This window comes from Antechinus flavipes, chromosome 2 (assembly GCF_016432865.1).
Source record: "Antechinus flavipes isolate AdamAnt ecotype Samford, QLD, Australia chromosome 2, AdamAnt_v2, whole genome shotgun sequence".
Lineage (NCBI taxonomy): Eukaryota > Metazoa > Chordata > Mammalia > Dasyuromorphia > Dasyuridae > Antechinus > Antechinus flavipes.
This window is the reverse complement of record NC_067399.1, coordinates 535,169,764-535,191,144: the sequence shown is the minus strand read 5'-3', so window position 1 is coordinate 535,191,144 and position 21,381 is coordinate 535,169,764. Positions and strand designations below refer to the sequence as shown.

The 21,381-nt window shown below is 41.4% G+C and overlaps 1 protein-coding gene across 7 annotated transcripts in view; it reads right to left on the bottom strand.

Annotated features, from left to right (window-relative positions):
- TLE3 (TLE family member 3, transcriptional corepressor) overlaps positions 1–21,085 on the bottom strand; it is a 57,287-nt gene extending 36,202 nt beyond the window's left edge. For all 7 annotated transcript variants that reach the window (XM_051980760.1, XM_051980763.1, XM_051980762.1 and 4 more), the window contains exons 1-4: positions 19,876–21,085; positions 19,151–19,251; positions 18,476–18,539; positions 17,117–17,161 (exon numbers count right to left, since the gene is read on the bottom strand). In XM_051980760.1, the coding sequence (XP_051836720.1) occupies positions 17,117–17,161; positions 18,476–18,539; positions 19,151–19,251; positions 19,876–19,899 (234 nt within the window). In that variant the 5' untranslated portion in view covers positions 19,900–21,085. The remainder of the gene's footprint in view (positions 1–17,116; positions 17,162–18,475; positions 18,540–19,150; positions 19,252–19,875) is intronic.
- Between the last annotated feature and the right edge of the window lie 296 nt (positions 21,086–21,381).

Here is a 21,381-nt window from a genome sequence, read left to right as displayed (position 1 = left end):
TATAGTTTTCTCTTACTTGAGATTTGACCTGTACCAATATCCCTGTTCAGACTAGAACACTTCTTAGCAATGATTTCAACTACTTTATTCTTAATTTAGGTTTTCATCCTTTGGTAGGTGGAGAGAAAAAAGACATAGAGGACTGCAGGTGCTGTTATCCAAACTCTAAGAGTTCCTGCCAATAACACATGCCAGTGGCCCGTGGTTTGAGAAATGTCTATTTGTGGGCAAACTCAGGGTGAGAAGAGGTGATAGTAGAAATAGGAGGTACTAAGTGTTGACATACTGACATAAGACTAAGTAAGCTCTTCATTAAACAGAGACATGGCCCAGCCATACCTGACCAACCTCAATGGGGCCTCTGGCAGCTGCTGCTGCTGCCTACACCACCTTCTCTTTGGGAAGACAGAAAGAGCACTTCAAAGTTTTCCAGCTGGCCATGACCTAGCCTGCAATTAAAGCACTCACTTGTGGATGAAAGGTTCTTCCCCATTGCCAACTTCCTTTGGCAAGCCAAAGTAGACTTTGAACACAACTGGTCAGTGTCAGGGGCTTAATGGTTTAATAAAAAATGAAAAGTGTTCCCCTTCCCCACATCCTTCAGAGAAGAGAACAAAGGAAGGCCACAGGATTAAGGTTGTAGAATCCCTGAAAGCAGGTATCCAATCTTCTCTATATAATTCTGTGTCTCAATTCCTACAGAGCCTGGTACAATGCCCAATATCATTTGATTACCCAAAGGGTAAAAGTGACTTCATCAAGATTTTATGATCTTTATCAACCCAGCTAAATTCTACTTACTCTGGCTAAGAAATCAGCTGGGGTTTGGGAAACCTTTCTACACAAAAGCAATTGAGTTTCCTGCTTCTCATCCATAAAGAAAACAGCAACAGCTCCTGACCTTCTTTCCTTCCTTTCTTTCATGATCTTCCCCTATGTCCCAATCATCCCAAAACAACTTTTTCCAGGAAAAGAAAGACCGCATAATTTAGTATAATTTGTATACTTAGTATACAAAGTATACTAGTATACTTTGAGTCCTAAATATCATGACATCTCTTCAAGGCTTGAAGTTCATAATGTGCAAAAAAAAGACCCACATTTACTAGGAAGACCACCAAAAGAAACAAACCTTTTCCTGACATCAAGAAAGGATTTGGATTAAAACTCCCCCCCCCAAAAAAAACTACCCAATGGAATTATTTCTGAAAGAATAGTTAACTTTCTCCTATATTCTTGTTTCCTCTCCAATGTGTAACAAAGTAAAAGTGTGTAACTACATGCCAATACCAAATGTAAAACAATTCCCAATTTTCCTGGTTAGCTATAGTCTTCTCTTCTCACCCTCTCTTTCTAACAGGTAACTTGAAATAGGAAATCTAGGTGGGGGCCCAGGTTGTGCTATTTACTCACTGTATAATGCTACTTGAGGAACCTTAATTTTATCCTTTATAAAATAAAAGAATAGAACCGGATGCTACTTAAGGTTCCTTGTAGCTCTAGAGTTATACTGGCTTTTTGAGGCAAATTCCTTTTTAAAAAAAGATTTTGAGTGATTAAAAAAAAAATTTAATTTCCTGATATACCCAACCAAAAAGTACCAACAATCCCCCATCAGTAGTTTCCCAAATCTTCAGTGGAAGGAACAGTTTTCTCATCTCTTCTCTGCTGCCAGAATGGGTCACTACAGTTATACTTGGGTGTTCACTTCAGGAGACTTATAATTACCTTGTCATTGAGTTAGTGGTGCAACTATTATAAGCCCTGTTTTACAACCATAAAAAAATCTGGAGAGTTGAAATGACTGTCCCCAAAACAACAGATGTCCAGGGACCAGAGTCTGAATTTGACCTCAGCATCTAAGACTCCATAGCCAGTGGGCTTTCCCACAGTATCATGTTTCATCTCTAAGGGATTTTTGTTTCTTTGTTGTTGGGGTTGGGGTAGTTTGTGTTTTTTTTTTCTGGGGGGTGGGAGTGGGAAGGGGAGTGAAGGGAATTGAGGAGTTGGGGGAAAAGAATGTTCCCTGGAGTTAGAAAGCAGTTCTTTATTATTTTTAAAGACTCTCCTTTACATGAACTAATGCTAAGTGAAATGAGCAGAACCAGGAGATCATCATCATACATGGCAACAAGATTATGCAATGATCGATTCTGATGGCTCTCATCAACAATGAGATGATTCGAACCAGTTCCAATTGTTCAGTCATAAAAAGAGCCATCTACACCCAGAGAAAGGACTGTGGGAACTGAGTATGGTTCACAACATAGAATTTTCACTCTTTTTGCTGTTGCTTACTTGCATTTTATCTTGCTTCTCTCTCTTTCTCTCTCTCTTTTTAAACTGGTTTGATTTGATTTTTGTGTGGTATGATAAGTGTATAAATATGTATGCATATATTGGATTTAATATATATTTCTACCATGTTTAACATGTATTGGACTACTTGCCATGTAGAAGAGAGCACAGGGAATGAGGGGGAAATTAGAACACAAAGTTTTGCAAGGGCTAATGTTGAAGAATTGTCCATGCATGTGTTTCGAAAAATAAAAAGCTTAAATTAAAAAAACAAAAAAGAATCTCGCAACTTCCATGATGTTGTTGTTGTTGTTCAGGCGCATCTGAGTCCTATGACCCCTTTTGTTGGGTTATTTGCCATTTCTTTCTCCAATTCATTTGACAGATGAGGAAACTGAGGCAAACAGGGTGAAGTGATTTGTCCAGGATCACACAACTATTAAATCTGAGGTCAGATCTGAATTCAGGAAGATGAGCCTTTCTGACTCCAAGCCCAACACTCTTATCACTGTGCCACCTGGCTGTCCAATCTCTATGAACATTTAATAACTTGGAATCCCTTGGAAGAATGGCTTTGGAAAGAAAATTTACCACGAGGGTTAATAACTGTGGCCTCTCAGATTGAAACAGCTGTTAAAATAGCTCTTGATTCAACTCCAACAAACTCTGAACATCGGCTTGAGGAAAAAATTAAGAATTGCTACTTTGACAATGAGACATGGGCAAAAGAACAAACTGGAAGGATATCAAACAGTTTAAAATTTTCTTTTGGTAATTCAGAGCAATCTGTTATCAATAGAGTACACAGGCTTCATTAGGTCAGTCTACATTCTCTCCATCATCTTTGCCTTAAAAGTTTTGGACTTGCAGCAAAACCAATGAAAAATTCACCCGAGAGATAAGAGTTAAGGTATCTGAAGATCAACTTTTTTGGGAAAACATTTTTAAAAGAGAACATTTTGGGATTCTCCTACCTGACTTCCTCACCACCTTTCCTAATCCCCAAAAGATTTTTTTCATGTATAGCTTCAAGACCCAGCTTTCTTAGTGGATAAACCACAGTGCCTCCCTTAGAAACAACTGTCAGAGGAGGTAAACCTTAATCTGCAACCCCTATGAGACTGAGGAAACAGACTTTTGGAGGTTATATAGATCACTCCTTCACTTTACAAAGGCAATAACCAAGGCCCACCCAGAAAGGAAGAGATTTGCCTAAAATAGAATAGCTAACAAATAGCAAGGCCTGAACTTCACTGGGAATCTCTTGAGTGAAGTCCAAAGCACTTCCCACTTCACACTAACAGTTTGTCTATATAGATAGGGAATCTAGGAAGGGATCCCTCTACTTTCCATAGAGATATACACTTTGCCTAGCAAATGAAGGACACAAACAAGATAGGGGGCAAGTGGGGCTGCTAGGTGGAGCAATGGCTAGAGCACCAGCCCTGAAGTCAGGAGGACTTGAGTTCAAATCTGGCCTTGGACACTTAACACTTCTGGCTCTGTGACCTTGGGCAAGTCACTTAACCCCAATTGCCTCAGCAAAAAAACAAACATACATACACAAAAATAAACAAACAAACAAAAAGACAGGGGGCAAGTTTAGATTCCCTGAGAATAAAATGATCCCAAAGGACTCTTTAAAATCTTGTCCCCTCTTTGTTCAATTAGTTTCCTGATACTACATTACTGCTCCTTGTTCCCACAAATCTCTATATATAATAAATGCACAGGAATCTCATGTTTTGTAAAGCAAAATGTTTTAAAAAGAATCTTAAAGGAAACAAATTAGGAAGAAAACAATTTGCTCCCTATCTTGTCAAACAGCAGTTATGTATTTGGATTTAGACTTCTTGGGATCATCTATCTATACCACAGGTACATTATGCTAGCATGAATAACCGAAAGTTGATTCTTTCTGGAAACCCTTTCACTCCCATTCCCCCCCCCCCCAAAAAAAAAAAAGAAAGTCAAGTTTGTTATTTTATTTGCACTTTAAAAAGACTTCCTTTTTAAAAAACCAATTAGTTTGTCATCAAATAGATCTGTTATATAGGAATGTCAGCCATTTAATAATAATGGCAACCATCATTTATATTGTTTCAACAATTAAAAAGCACTTTTCTAAAGCAGCAGGAAAAGGTAATACAAATAGTTTGGGTTCCATTTTATAGATGAGGAAAACTGGTTCAGTCTTCTCCATTAGAATTCATAAACTCTTTATTAACCCCCCAAAGCTGTTAGAATGTATATATATGTGCTTTAACCCAGTGATAACACTATTAGGCCTATAATTCAAAAAGATCAAAAAGGGCCCACATGTGTAAGATTATTTACAGCAGCTCTTTGTAGTGGTATTGAATTAGAAAACTGAGGGAATGCTCATCAATTAGAGAATGACTAAACATGTATATGACATGTGTGTATACATACACATATACATTGTGTGATAGAACATCATTGTGCTGTAAGAAATGATGACTTCAGAGAAACATGGCAGGATCAAGAATAATGGAGGAACTGACTTTGGCCATGCATCTTTGCAATGGTTTTGTTTTCCTTTCTTTCTCAAATTAGGTGTGGGGATGAGAGGGAGAGAACGTAAATATGAAAATGAAATAACTTCTTCCCAAAGAATAGAATCCTTGAGGATAGGAACTATTTTCCTTTACGCTTTTTATTTGTATTCCCAGTGTTGATCACAATGCCTGGCACATAGCAAGCACTTAATAAATGCTTCATCTATGCTCCTAAAAATGAAATGACTTTCTTAAAGTTACACCAGTATTAAGTTACAGAACCAAGGGTTCAGATTGAGTGCTCCTTCCACTATACCAGGTGAGATAGTCTTATCAAATGAGATAATGTATGTACTGTGCCTTGTAAACCTTAAAAGGGCTCTAAATAGGTTAGCTATTAGTATGATTAGCCCTACTAGCATCCTAGCTATGTTTGTGAAAATCATTTCCCCTTTGCAAGATCAGTAATTAGTTTCCATTTGATTCTTGGAAGCTCCAAGTGAGCCATCATCATCTTGAATTGAAAACATGGTCACAAAGAATCATAGTCTCCAGAGTTTACAATCCAATAGCCAGGTGACAGAGATTAGGCAGCAGCAATCAAATATTTGAATATTTCAGTACAGCATGTCCTAGGCAGCTTTACCATAAAGTATTCACTTAGGTGTTATGTATTTCTAAAATGATGGGTCTTTGATAGAACCTGATTATTTAACTCTATGAAAACATTTCTCTTTTCATTTTTGGGCAGCTTGATGGTCCAGTGGATAAGGAAGATTTGAATAAGTTCTGGCACCTTCTCTGAGGCAGATGCTCCAGTGTATAAAGTGCTGCGCCTGGAATTGGGAAGATCAACTTTCTGAGTTCAAATATGAGCCCCATTCATTTATTAGTTATGTGTATGAGATCCTAGGCAAGCCATTTAATTCTATTTGCCTCAATTTCCACATCTGTCAAATGAACTAAAGGAGGAAATGGCAAATCACTCCAGCATCTCTGCCAAGAAAACCCCAAATGAGGTCACAACTGAAAAAATGACTTAACCTTCCTTTCTACTTAATTGTTCCTCAACTTAACATGAAGATTGGGGAGGAAGGATGAAAATAAAACTGCCCCTTTGCTTTGGCAGAACCTAGATTGAGAGGTAGGGGCAAAGCCAAGAGGACCTAACCCTCGAGGAGCAGCACTGATTTGTTCGGTTTGGGTTCAGCCTTCCAAGAATGCTATCACTTGGGCTGTGTGCCTGAGCTCTGGTAGAAAAAAATAGCAAGGAAAGTTGAAGGCTCAAGGTAAATAAATGATCCACTTAGCAGCAGCAGGAGATAATGACCCCTGCTACTCCAGGGGCTGGTGAAGGCTTCCATCACAGATTGCTAAATGATAGGTGATCCTCCTTAAAACCCCTTTTAGCATTGACATATTGATCAAATTATATATAACTACAACTCCATTAAATATTTATGTCTTCCAAGGGAACCTATTGAATTCTTTATGCAAAAAGGACTAAATGTATTAGGCCCCACAGCCTTCCTAGGTTACTGTTTACAGAGTATAGGTGACCACCACCACCCCACTCTCAACCTCTAACCAGCCCTAGAGGCAGCCTACTAATTGGTGACTGGAGTAATCCCAGCAATTATGCCCTTAAGGCAGAATTCAAAATTTGGCCCCTAGCAAATACATCCAGGGTTAAGGATTATGGTTAGTGAGGGAAGGTTGAGGCAAGTTTAACATTTTCTATTCAGTCCCACCAATTTTTATATTTAGATTGAGTCAAAAGAAAAACCATAAAAATTAGACTAAGATTTGTGCATTATGATTGTGGACAAGTCATATTTCCTATCTGAACCTCAGCACCATCTGTCAGAGGAGGGGATTGGCCCAAGTGATCTGTATAGTCTAGCCAAGCTGGGCCCCTCACTCCTCTGGCCATTGCTGGCCTCTTTCCCTAGGATGCCCTTGTCATTTCAACACCTAGCTTTAATATTACATTTTTATGAAATCTTCCTTGATATCCTCACTTGGAAATAAGCTTTCCCCTCGCCAAAAGTCCCTAAAACTTTGTTCTGCCTTTAGCTAATGGGTATGAAGTATTTTTTATTGTAATTAATTTACTAAATATTCTGTCCCTTTTAACTCCCTAAACTGGTTGAGATAAGTGCTCAAACATGGGGATTTGTACCTAGTAGGCATCAAATTTGTCCCATCCAGCTCTAAGATTCTTTGATACTATTTCTCCAAAGTTTAGAGGCATCAAGCTTCCTGTTAACAAGATACAATAATCTTTAAATATTTGTTCACTTTAATTTCTCAGTTCCCAAACACATTTAAATCTGCTTGCCTCTCACCCACTATGATCTTCCCCTCCCATACCCCCACTCCTGCTTGAGGTCTATCAAGCTCTCAAAGAAATCGCTTGTATAACCAAAAACAGGGGAAGCTTTCATAGGATATACTCCCACACACACACACATACATACCCCAAAACACTACCCATTCATCCTGAATCCTAAAAACCAATAGGGCCCTCTCTGACAGAGCCTCCTGCTGCTACCCACCCCTTCACATCACAACTCCCTCCCCCTTTACACTCCCCTTAGCTTAGCACCATCAGCCAACTCCTGCCACACAAAAAAAATCTCAATTCATCACTATGGGGTTGCCATGGCAACCCCCAGCCACCTAATCCCCTTAGAACATTATGCAAATCTCCTTCACCCAGCAACAGGCGGCTTTTTTTTTTTTTAAAGTAAACTACACAGAGGTAAGTCATTAAATTGAATTTGGGGGTCTCATCAGAACTAATGCTGAAGGTTTTTTAAATTATAGTAGGTCCCCAGAGAGAAGGAATTTGGGGGAGGGAGTCCCAATTATGCTGGGAAGAACAGGAAAAAGGGAGAAGAGAGTGTATTAGCGTAGGAAAATGAGAAGCAAACCAAGCCACCCTTATTTGGCATACCCTTTGGCCAGCTGCCCTTCAGATTTTTTTTTTTAAATTACAACCTACCTCAAAGGGCTATTATGAGGAAAGGGCTTTGGAACCTGTCAAGTGCTATATAAGTGTGAGCTATTATTAACTATTATCATCGTGAAATGAAAAGGGCAAAAGACTCCCCCAACTCTCCCTCATCATGTGCTTCAGTTTAGCTTTTGTATTCACTTATAAAAATATGCCTCTTTTCTTCTCAAATGCTTGTCCCATGCCCATTCTCAATGATTGGACATCTATCTGAATAAGAAGCCCTAATATCACAGAGCTAAATAACAAGGCTCTTTAGAAGTCATCTGAGAAGCTAGGGAGCACTAGTCCCCTCTTCAAAAGTTCAAATCCAGCCTCAGACACTAGCTGTATGACGTTGAGCAAGTCACTTCACTGAGTTTGTCTCATTTGCCTCATCTGTAAAATGAGCTGGCGAAGGTAATGGCAAACAACTTCAGTATCTTCACCAGGAAAATCCCAAATGGGGTTCAGAAGTGCTGGACCTGTCTGAAACAGCTGCACAAGTCACCTAGTCTACCTCTTGCAAAGTTACAAAGGAGACAGTGCCCAGGTTTCTTCCATATTCCATAGACACTTTTTTACTTCTATTAAACTAGGGAATACTGGATTTGGTATCAGAAAGACCAGAGTTTGAATCCTGTCTAGACATTTCCTTGCTGGGTGAACTTCTGTCTCAGCCTGTAAGAGTGATTATGAATAGCACCTACTTTCACAGAATCATTCTGAAAAACAATTGAAACAATGTATATAAATTACTTTGTAAGCCACTATAGAATTACATAAAGTACTATCTAAATTATTATTATTATTGTTACTTTATAGTTGAGTCCTAGAATTCTGGACTTTTAGTACCAATTCATTTTATTATTGGTGCTGAGTCCAGGGGAACTCCCTTAACCAGTCTTTGTAACTAAGTTTTCCCATAGGGAAAGAGGCTGTCCATCCAGTGGATTGCTCTCAATATCCAGGCATGTTTTGAAAACAATGACTCTTGGAAGAGATACCATTTTTCCTGATGTGATTTTACTGGTAGCAAAACTGTTTTCCTCCCATCTGTCTTAAGATCTACTTGGGAGAGACCTTTATTTTCTCAGGGAATTAACTAGAGAGGAGGGAGAGCACACAGGGTCCTCCTAAGGCTTGGGCTTAAGAAGCAGGTCTCCCTGAAGAGCTCCAAACCTGCAAAAGTTTATAAATCATTGAGTAGGATTATCTGGATAGATTCCTTGCTGGATCACAGCTCCCAAAGAAAATACACATGCTATAAAGCACTATACACAAGTACCAGGTATCACTAAGAGCTGACGGAGTTCAAAGCCAAGAGTTGTAGAAAGAACAGCACAGCAGCAAAGCTGCTTTTAAGAGTCTTAAATGCAAGTCTTCTCTTTCAAACCAAAGCAAAAGTCAGATCTTTCCCTCATACCCTCCAAACTATCTCTATTTTACTCTTTGAAAGGAAGGGCTCAGTTTTTTCTAATGACTTAAGAAAAAAAAATTCTTGGATGGGGTAAAAAAACAACAACAGTACATATATAGACTCCAAGGGAACATACTTAGTACTCTAACAGTTACTTTTGGGGGAGGAGAAGGGGGAGAAGAGATGTGCTCTAGTGGGTTTTTTGGTAAAAGGCAGGAAGACAATCACATGACTTGGTCCTAGATTTCCCCCAGTAAAATTCAGAATCTTGAGTACAGGAATTGTTTGCATTTTTCTCTTTGTATCCCAGTTCTAGCACATAATATGGAATTAATGTTTATTTAATTGAACCAGAACACATCATTTCATTTCCCAAGCTCTGGAGAATTCCACCCACTCCCACCCCACCCCCCCAAAAAAAATCACACTTTCCACTATCAGAAAGAAGGCAGTTAAGAATTTATCAAATACTGGATTCAAACTGTCTTTCAAGGTGTGACCAAAGTCCACCCCCTTAAGAGGGAGATCCCTTCACAAATGACTGCCCTATTCAGTGACTTGAAGTTCTAGTCTATACCACATCACTTGTCATGTAGTTTATTATGTGTGATCCTATAGTCTTGATTATTTGATATAGTTAAGTCTTGTTTCCACTGTAAGAACGAGATCAAGGGGACCACTGATTTCCCTTGGATCCCACTCGGTACTGCACATGACTAGGTACATAAAAGATATTAAGAAAAAAAAAAAGATCAAGAATCCAACTTTCAATGGACTTCTACTGAATGTACAATGAACCCCTCCTTCATGAACTCTTACTCACATGAGAGAATAACCAATCTAGTTAAAAATTCTTAGGATCAAGGTTACCTCACAAGGATTAAGATTTAAAATCTAGAAATTGGGTTCTAGTTATGCTTTAGTTAGAAGAATGAATACTGGATGAAGAATCAAGTAAGAAAAACTTGAGTAGAGGTCCTGGCTGTGTTAGTGACTGCTATGTATAAGTCATGTTACATCTCTGAATTTCATCTGTAAAAGAAGGAAAAAAGAAGGAGGATGGCACTGAATTAGTTCACTAAGCTTCCTTCTTGTTCTAAAAAATTTAGGATCTCTAAGACAGAATTGCATCACATTTATTAAATATGAATTGAAATGCAGAGTGAGAACCATATGGAAAGGTCTTCCAAAGGCAATTATTTAGGAAAATGGATGAAATTAAATTAGGAATAACAACAAGAGCTCATAATTATATGATGCTTTAAGGTATGGCAGATTTCCCCCCCCCACAATCCTTCAAGTTGCAAGCATCATTTATCCCCATTTTATAGACCAGGAAACAATCTCAGAAACTTTGCTCTAGTCTTAACCCTGACACTTCTGAATGCCAATACTGCCAGAATAGAGAAGTTCTAGAATTATAGGATTTCTGAGCTGGAAGGACCTGGAGAGATCAACAGGTCTAAATCATTAGGACTCTTCAAAAAGCACTTACTACATCTTCATCAAGCAATTTTGCAGACACATGCTCAATGACTTGGGGATATCTGCTGTTCAAATCTAAAGTTGGTATAGTCAGCAATGATAAAGCAGCAAATTCTGAAAATTCAGTCGAGATTCCCAAGCATTAGTATTACAGATATTATATTATAGAGCCTTTCAGGACATACTCCTACCCAAGCATGGATGGTGCAGCCTAGTTTGAATTTGCACCCAGTTTAATTTCTTCAGGCACTTCGTCTAAATTTCCATATAAATGACACAGTTTACCCTTAGAAGTTGTTCATAGCAAGTGCATGTACCCTAAGCATGTAATATATTATATATATATAATGTGTGTTATACATGTATATATAACATACATGCATACATATATATATATATAGAGAGAGAGAGAGAGAGAGAGAGAGAGATACCTACTCTGAAAAAACCTAAGCGGGCTGAATATATCCCATCAAAAAAGACCAAAAATGAAAATAGAAGAGGAAAAGGAAAGGGGAGGACACAGAAAAGAATCTTGGATGTAAGTCACTGGAAGCATTTGTTGAAAACAAGATATTGTCCCTTTAAGCATATGAAAACAAGGTCCTTGAGCTGGCAGTTCTCACTGCGGTACACAATTATGGGTACTTTCAGCTGTCTAGCACTCTTTCAAGTGCTCTCTTAAACCAGACTGTCAATGGCATGTTGAAAGCTATTCTGCTGGCTGCTATCATTAATAGCAAAGTGGAGAGCTATACTGATGAGAATTAAATATGAGGGAGGGGGGTGGGTCACAACCAGTCATTACAGAATTACCAATATCAGAAAGGAGACACAATACCACTTTGGGGAATAAAGTCCAAACTAGAATATTAAGTCCAGGATAACTGGGACTTTCATCTGCTGCCAACTCAGGAAAAGAAAAGAGCTTCAACTCCAAAAACCCTTCAGTAAGTGGGAGTAAGGTGAGACCTAGATGGCCCTAAAGTGAAGAAAGTCACAGAATCTTGGGGCTGAAAAGTACCTGAAAATCACCTAGGCCCAATGGCTCATTTGCAGAATTGGCTCAGATCAGAGTTAGAATCAGCCCTCTCTTTAGCAATGTCACTGGACAATACATTAGATAATTATCAAAATACCTACTATACACCTAGCCCTCAATTATGATGGATCCAAAAAGAAAACTGTCATGGTCCTAAAGCTCATAATCAAGTTGGGAAGACAAGACTAAAATAAATCAGAAGGATTATGAAAGAATATACTTGAACTCCAACTGTGTATTAAAAAACAAAATGAGACCAAACAAACAAAACCAAACCCTGTTACTAAGGAAGGCAAGAGTTCAGAGTTTGGCCTCAAATACCTGTACAAATTCTTTGCAAACAATCTTAAGTTTCAAACCATCATGGATTCAAATCTCCTCATCCCCCCAAAAAAGAAATAAATCAGTCAACAAAGTATTCTCAGAATTTGAAAACTGGAAGTAATTCACTGGGTACATAACAAGTATTTATAGATCACCCATTATGTGCAAAGCACTCCATTGGACTCTCACAGGCATCCAAAGAATACAATGCTGTTTTTCGTGGTTCAGACCTGTACTGTCCTGAGCTCATCTGAAGATTTTCTTGGCAAAAATATAAAGAGTGGTTTTGCCATTCCCTTCTCCCAGTCATTTCCTTCATGGGGAAACAAGACAAATAGGGTTGAATAACTTGCCCAGGAAGTGTTTGAGGCCAGATTTGAACTGAGAAAGATGAGTTTTTCTGATTGCAGGCCCAGCACTCTATCCACTACACTGCCTAGTTGCTTCCCAACATATATGCCCTATATTCAGGTCATGGAGATCTTGTCAAATATCTACCAGTGAATCCCTATGGCCCCTCTTCTAGCACCTAAATGGCAACCACAGAATTTGAGGTAGAAAAGGCCTCAATCTATAGTATACTCCATTTGAAAGAATAAACAAATGAGACCGAGATCCAGGTAAGTGACTTGTTACATAGCTAGCCGATGGCAAAGTGCAGCTCTAGAACCCAGGTCTCCTGACTCCCAGGCCCCACACAATATGATGTGCCAACTTTCATTCATCCCCATCCCAGGGGGCGTTTACAGGCTGTCTTCACTCTGTAAGAAATCTCCTACCTAGAATAACTAGTTAGACACATGGGGATTACTATGCACTTTTAATCATTAGTTGTACAAATATTTGAATCTAACTAGCAATTCAAAACATGATAAGTGCAAAGAGGGCAAGCTAACACAGTTATAAAACTTTAAATTAGGTACTCAGCACTTCTGTATACGAAGTTTATAGCCTCAGCTACTTTAGATATTAATTTAAAAGCCTATGGCAATCTAAATACCCATTGGCTTCCTAACAGCCAAGAAGTGAGTCTTCGATCTTTTTCTTCTGTCTCACTAAAAAGCCCCTTTACTGAAGTCTGGTGGTTTATGGAACAAGCACATTTTCCTCTTAGCACATAATGTTGCTTTGAAACCAAAATGCTTTAAATCTCACTCTTTAAAACTGACTCTAATAATGAAGTGGAGTTTGATGTCTTCAATGACAGCATGCACTCCAACAAAAGGAGATCAGAGTTTTTCCCAAGCCTATCCATCCTCTAATACTCTTATCAATACCTTACAAGAAGTTTTGCCCAGGGGGATGGGGGCAGAACAGTGTCCATTGGAACTGCTTAAAACTTTTCTCCAATTTTCCTGATTTGAGGATACTAATAGATTAAAACAGTAATCCCTGAGCTGTTCCACAGAAAACTTCCCCCACCTCTACCCTTCAAAATCCCTAAGTAAATAAAAGATGAATTACACAACTGATCAAATTCAATATTCTGAAGTATCAGGGACCCAAAATATTATCGTTATCAGCAGCATACTTCATTTAAAGAAAAAAAAAAAAAGGACATCAGCTTTCTGAGATTTGTCCCTCAATTAACTTTGTTATTTCTGATGCCACTAGAAAACAACACAGAACAAGAAAGATGGGAGGAAACAGGTAAGCTTCTAGCTCTCCTGAATCATCCCTGACATTCTGCCTGAAGGCTGGGGGTTGGACCAGCTGACCTCTTGAAATCCTTGCAAGGACAGCAGAGCCAGGCCAGCCCAAGAGATTTTGTAATTTACACTTTGACATAATTAGGGAGGGAGGCAGAAGAGTAGGAAGGAAAAACCACTTATTAACCTCTCAGTGATCTGAAGGCTATGAAAGAAGGAGTCAGAGATAGAAAGACACTGAAGAGACAACAAAATCCACATTTAAGCTCCTTTATAAAACTAAACTGGACTAAGCTCCCATCACTGGCTGCCCTCTGTCAATACTGTAGGGTCTATCCAGCCAAACCTGTGGTTCCTACCTAATTGGCACTTCTCATTGAAACATGAATGAGCATCCATTTTTATGTCGAATTTGAAAGAAAATGTAGTTGTGGTAGCAGGGAGGAGAGTGGGCATCTACTGTGTGGATTGAAGGCCTCAACACTTCCAGAAGGTGCTAGGTAGATAATGTATTATATAAATGTACAAGACAATCCCCCTCCTACCCCTCTACTTAAAGAAGTACCCATCCAGTTTGTTCCAGGCAGATGTAATCACACGAACAGTCAAGTCTAGAGGGCAGGACACTGCATGAATAATTCAAGCACTCCAGTCACTTGATTGTGTGTGCAGATAAAACACCAGTCAACCGCTAAACAGGTCAGCTGATAAACTTGTTTGCTCAGGCCTAACCACCATCCACTGAATGCACCCAGTACCCACACTACAATTAGTGGCAGGATTTATTTTGCAGAGCTCTCTCAAGCCAGGGGAGTGACAAGCCCTATTAGCTTATGGTTGCATTTATCATCAGTGTTTCCTCACCTCCTTATGCCTTTGTTCCTGCATTGCCACAGGGCTATTTCACCCAACTTAGAGATTTGCAAGTTAAAGCTACAAGAAGTCTAAGAAAAAGAAAACACTCATCCCCAAATCGGCAAGCTCAGGAGTCAGATTCCAGTGGGGGAGGGGAGAGAACTTCCCGGGGCCAATGACTCATTCGTACAATAGATTAATTCCCAAATCAACCAGAAGAATTTAGAGACGGCTCTTTTAACCGAGAACCTCATTTCTCAAACTATCACATGCCAAACAAGTTAAGATTTAGAACTAGCATTTTTTTCTGGACACTCAGAATGCCAAAGCTCCAGACTTAAAAAACTGGGATTGATAAAAGTCATCGCTATGTATACATTGCATCAAGCAAAGCAGGATTCCTTAGGTCAAAGGGCTATCTTATCCACTCTTACAGGGGCCATGGGAGCACAACACAAAACAGAACTCAACATGCAACAACATATAATGCCTTAATTATAAGGCTCTTAGGATAACTGCTGCTATAAATTTTAAACTTGAGTGCAATTACCCTCTTTAAACACACCCAAGAAACTCAGCTCTTGGGGAAAAGGGTGTGAAGGGAGACAAGGAGTCAGGACGACAGAACTTCAGTTTCCTTAGGCCTGGGCCCTCACTACCCCCACCCCCACCACCCCCCACAACACACTCAGGCATTTTTATTGTACCAGCATCTAGGCCAACCTTGCCATTTTGCAGATGAGGTGAATTTGTCCAGGCACATAAGTAGCAGAGCTGGAACTGAATCAAGTCCGGCCCTCCTCTTTATACCACACTCCCACAAATGTTTCCCACATCATTCCCACAAATGTTAAACTTTTTCAAATAATCTTATTACAACGATGTATGGTTGGTTTGAACCTTCCCATCTAGAGGAAGCATGCTAAAAGGGTTCATTACCAACATCACACTATAGTCTTAACTTCACTGCTCCAGTCTCCAAAGGAATCTCTAACAAACTGCTCAAGTGAGGAACCTTTTAAGATTTTATATGCCACCGAATAGGGGCAGTCTGGTAAAGAAGATAAGACTCTATGCCTGGAGTCAGGAAGACTGACTCTTTCTGGGAGTTCAGCTCTAGCTGTGTGACCCTGGGCAAGTCACTTCACCCTGTTTGCCTCGGTTTCCTCACCTATAAAATGAGTTAGAGAAGGGAACGGCAAACTGATCCACTATCTTTGCCAAGAAAATAACAAATGGGGTCACGAAGAGTTGGGCAGGACTGAAATGGCTTAACAACAAAATACCAGGCCATCCACTTGGAGATTATTAAAGAGTTATCCAAATATGGTAGAAAAGAACAATGAAACCCTTAACATTGCAGGAATCCCAATGTCTCCCCAAATACAAGGGGTTAGACCATCTGAGCTCCAAGGTCCTTCCCAGCTCCAACTGGGAAGTTCTAAGACTCTCTGTGATCCTCCTCCCTGTGACACTTTGCATAACTAGAACAGAATTTAAACCTCATAGCCAAGTTAAATTTCTAGTAGAAAGTCCACTTGGGCCGAGTTACCAAAAGTCAGTATTAGCCAACAACTTTGAAACACCAATTGTGAAAGAGACCAGCCAGCCTTCATTATCAGTAGGAGCTCAGTCAATGCAAATCATTCCAGAGGCCAAATTACAGTCAGCCTCTCTCCTACAAATATAAATATACCAAGGGCCTCACCCTTTACCCCTCCCAGGGATAGTGCCAGATTACAGATATGCATTGAGATAAAGGATATTAGTATTTGTTCAGTTTGAGGCCCATTGTAGTTAGAACATGGACAATAAGATAGTTTACATATCCATTAAACTCCGCCCCTACTAGGGAAACTGGTTTAACTTCAGAATTCCAAAGAGGAGCTCATACACCAATCTGCTCTCTCCTTTAATTCTTAATGAGGAGTGCTTTTAGAAGTAGTAAGTAGTTAAGAGTAAATAACCAGGCTTAATCACAGTTGCTTCATTCCCGTAAATTTTACACTCCTGTGCCTAGGGCTTTAGGCCCCTTCTAGTTATCTTATCAAGGTAGAACATCATTTTTTTCCCCCCCAGCAAACCCTCCAGCACTTCCTTTAGAGAATTTTACATAAAAGCAGATTAAAAAGTTGCAAGCCACCCCCTTCACTTTTGAGATGTAAAGCAGATAGATCTATGGAGTGCCTCCATCTTGTGTAGAACTTCTCAACTAGCTATGGCCTACACTTTAAATCAGATGCCTCTGACAATTAGGTAGCATTTTTGGTAATGAATTAAAGAAACCCAACTCAGCAGCTTAAGAAAACCAGGTGCCCTACAGTTACCACTTCAAGCAGTAGTTTGAGTTTCATGTCCTCCTAGCCAACAAGGGGAGGGAGGGAAGCGGTGGAGGGAAGTCGAAGGGGAGGTAAGCTAACCTCACTTCCCAAACTGGAGATTAACTCAGGAAATTCCACAGACACTGCAATTCAACCAAGTATCTCTCTTTTAATGTATTCTTTTCACAGATTGGGAACAATTACTTACCTGTTTGTGCATTTCAATGTTCAGACCATAGGACATTTCATAGTACTGTTTAAAAAAAAAGTGAAAAGTGTTCCCATTAATGATGAACAAACCACACAGAAATCTATTCATTCTTCAAATGCTGCTTATGATGAGGAAGGTTTCTGGCCAAACTGTACTTATGATAGGTTTGCCAAGGAAGTTTTAAATCAAAACTAATAGCCCAGCCTACAGAGGCCCCAGAAGCCAACAATGAACAAGTGTTTCTCCTACCACCAAATGGAATATATATATATATATAGTGAGAATAGTGATCACTCTCCCTTCTAGCAGTACATGTGCCACATATCCTGTTGATACAAGGTTCGAGTTCAACAGAGAATATTATGTACACTGGGATACTGCTACCTCTTTTCCTCTAAGAATTATTTATTTAGCACAGTGTCAAAGGCCTCTACTGTGGAAAGGCATGTGGGGGAGAAGAGTTTTAAGTACATTCTATGCTCACTTACAAACTGAATACTAGACTTGCTGTGATAATCTCAGGGATACAAAAAGAAAAGGGCATTTCATCTACTGCCCCCAATGAAGATTTGGTGGAAAAAAATTATCTCAAGTTATGTTTTGGCTTGGGGAAAGAGAATATGCGGGAAGAAAGGCTGACAGTGAAGGAATATAATACCATGCCTATCTACAAAAGCTTCTCTCTCTCTACAATCCTTCTCTTTTCTCTTTAAAAGGAGGCTGAGAGAAGTCTAAGAGCCAAATAGTTTATAACAATTTTTAAGGCAAAGCGGACCCTGAAGGTCAGACCCACAGGTTTTACTAAAAGGCTAAGAAAGCAGAAGTTACCAAACAGATTCCAAAGTTAGGAGCTTACCCAACACAAAGGCAGACTGACCCTGGATATAATACAGGATTGGGTCAACCAACGATTTGAGAACATTTGAGAATTGTCAAAGTAAAAAAAAACAAAAACAAGTAAAAGACACTGGAGAGAGGTCAGTGTATAGGACCAGTTCTCCCTTTGATTCCAGCCCTAACTATTGAGAGGTAAAGTTTTTCCTTTATTAAAAGTTGCATTCCCCTTTAATGTAGCCAGAGGAATTTTGCCGCTGGGCATCCTAGACAGAACCCAGGAATCCTGAGGTGAAAAAGATAAGAGGGGCAAAGGGGCAGAAACAGGTTGTTCTCAATTCTTTACCAAATGCCCACCTTGTTCTTCCCCACCAAGTTTTCCTTTGCATTGTCCCTATTTTTTGGACTCCCTTTTGGTCACTGGAACTCTAATCTGACTTCCCCTCTTGTTTTTCACCCTCCACCCTTCTCCCCAAAGCCCTAATTCCCAAATCCTAGGCCATTGTGCAGAGCAGCTCTTACCATAACATAATGGCGCTGCATTTCTGTCTTCTCGTTGGCCAGCTTGTCGTACTCCACTTTGAGACTATAAAAGCCAAAAACATATAGTTTTCAGAACCTATCCACAACCAGATTTGTTAAGTGGCTTGGGATTGGGGAGTAGAAAGGGTCCTGATAAATTTGCAAGGCGAGAAAAAGGACTTTTAAAGTCACTTTTCTACCCTTCTGTCCAATTTCCAGTTGGCATTAGAGGTGCAACTAATCGACATGTGGCCTCCCACCTCCACCCCCAAGAGCAAGGTGGAAGACAGAGAAACCTGCCCTTCCATTCTATCCTACTAAAGAAACTGGAACATTCCCAGAAGGGTCAACTTTCTCGGAGACTTGGGTAAGAGAAGTCAGTAAAGAGTCCTGCTTAAGGATCCTAAAATCAACATCTGGCACTGGACCAATCTCCACCCTTAAATCCCCTTTAACAATTAGCCCAAAGCCTCTGGGAACTAGGGGCTGGTATAGATGGTGGAGAGTGGGACCTCCGGGTGACACGGTGACGAACAGTAAACTTGGGCCTCTCAGAAAGGGGAAATAAAGGATTGCACCCCAAATCTCCTCGAGTATTTCTGAACCCCTAGGAAAAGAATATGCTGAGGGACCCAGGGGATCTGCGTAGCTCCAAGCCTCCACCTCGGACCTTACCTGTGATACTGGGCTTGTAAGAACTGGAATTCATCTTTGATTCGATCACAGGACTCGGCCACAGTAAATTTGAATCCCGGCTGCCCAGGCTGATGGGGAGCCTGGAGTCATGGGGGAGACAGACGTAGGGAGAGGGGAGTAAAGAGATCAGCGAAGGGATCCACACAGGCAAAGCAGTCACCATCTGCTCCCTACTCCTGCCTCCTTCGATCACTTAGCCTTGGAGCTCCCCCCATTCCGCCTGGCGGCTCCGGTCTACACAGCCCTCCAAACCTGACCCTCCCCTCAGCTCCAAGTTTCTTAGCTACCGTGAGAAGAGGCACCCCAAGCACTACCCTCCATTAGAGGGCTTCCATCCCGGCAACATCCCAAAGAGGGAATGGAAAACGGAAGGCACTGTTTGTTTAGACACAGAGGTGGGGGTGAGTGGGGGGCAGAAGGCGTGTATGTGTGAAAGCACTTCATCCTTCTACACCAGCCGCTCCAAAGCGCACCAGAAGGCTTTAACCATCTCTGTCCGCCAGTCCGCCAGTCCTCCCCCCTTCCCCCCCTTCCTCCCTCTTTGTGTTAGAGCGCGCACACACACATACACACATACAGACACACACACGGGCACGCACGCACACAAACCATAAAGGTAACAAGCAAAATGGAGGTGCAAGATAAACAGCTTCATTTACCCTCCAATGATAGATGATTAAATAAATCGAGTTACAATTACTCACCGGATGTCTGCCTTGCGGATACATCGCAGGGAGGGGTCGTGATTCTGCGAGAGTAGGTTGAAGCAGAGAGACCTGAACCCGGGGAGGTGAGGGAGAAGGGGGGCAGGGAGAGCCGGACCAGGGGGCGGCAGGGAAATTGAGTGGTTTCCCCCGCGCCCCCCCACTCCACTCTCGGAACAATATCTCAGGCTCGGAACCAAACACAAGTAGAAACAAAGAGCCAAGGAAAAATTAAGAAAAAAAAAGTCCTTCCAGAAAGCGAATGGGGAGGCCGGAGCCGAGCTTGCTGGGGGTGGGGAATTGGGGGGGGGGGGTCTCCTTGTCTTTGTCTGGCTAGGGCTCCGCCGCCAGCAGCCGGCCGGTTTCCCTCGAGTGCGAAGAGGGAGTCAGACTCGGGGGGTTCGTAGACATCCTTGTCCTCCCCGCGGATTCACCGGGGGAGGGTGCGGTGTCCGGTGTTGGAGTCCCAAGACCCGTGGATGCTGCTACTACAGACCTTCTCTACTCCCTCCTCCGAATCACCGCCGCCGGGCTGGGAGGGGGCCACAACCAGACAGCTCCACCAACCCGAGCGCTTTACAAGATCCTCAACGTAGCCGGGCTCCGGGCTGGCTCCGAAGAAAGCCCTCCCGGAGGAGAAAGGATGAATTAGGAAGGATCAAGGTGGAGCGTTGAGACGATGAGAATGCTGAAGAGTGAGGACAGGAGCTCAGCTCAGGCCGTTTGACCACCCCCCCACCCCCCTCGGAGAACCCAGCTGCTCCTCCGCGGTGGCTGTGGCTTCAATTCCCTTCCCGGAGCTGGAGAAAAGCCGCTTCTAAGTAGATTCGATTCAACTGCTTGGCATCCTAACTCCACCAGGCGCAGGAAGGAACTAGCCAGGATCCACTCCGGGGAGAAATTCGCTCTCCTCAAAGCCAGAAAATGGCAAATCCCGGAGCCCTATTCCTTTCCCGAAGCCCTCTCGCTGCTGCCTCGGAGGACAGGCAAAGGGGAGACGCTCAAGAGGAAAGACCCAGCAAGACAAGAGAGCGCTGTGGCTTTTCACTCGGCCCCTCTCCTTTCCTCTTTCCTCTAACCCCCAAAACACACACTCACACACACGTACATACACTCACACCAAAAAAAAAAAAAAAAAAAGTGCCCCGGACCTTGCGGATACCACACACAGACAGAGGCTAGGGGGACAAGCACGAGGTCTGAACTGCCGCGAGAGCAGTTCCAAATAGGGACTGAAAAGTAACAAAATAATGTGGCAGCTTTGCCCGCCCTTGGCCAATGGGAGCGCGGAACCCCCACGTGGGGTGGCCGAACTCGGCCTGCGAATGGGCGCTTGCAGGGGCGACGTCACAATGCCCTCTTGTGTCTAAAACTATGCATGAAAAGTAGCAATCAGCCCCTACCCGCTGGTGACTTTCGCATGGGAGTGAAAAACAGCGCTCCTCAGATCAAGAATTAACCGAAAGACATATAATAAATAGATATATATTATAGTCCTGGGCTGCT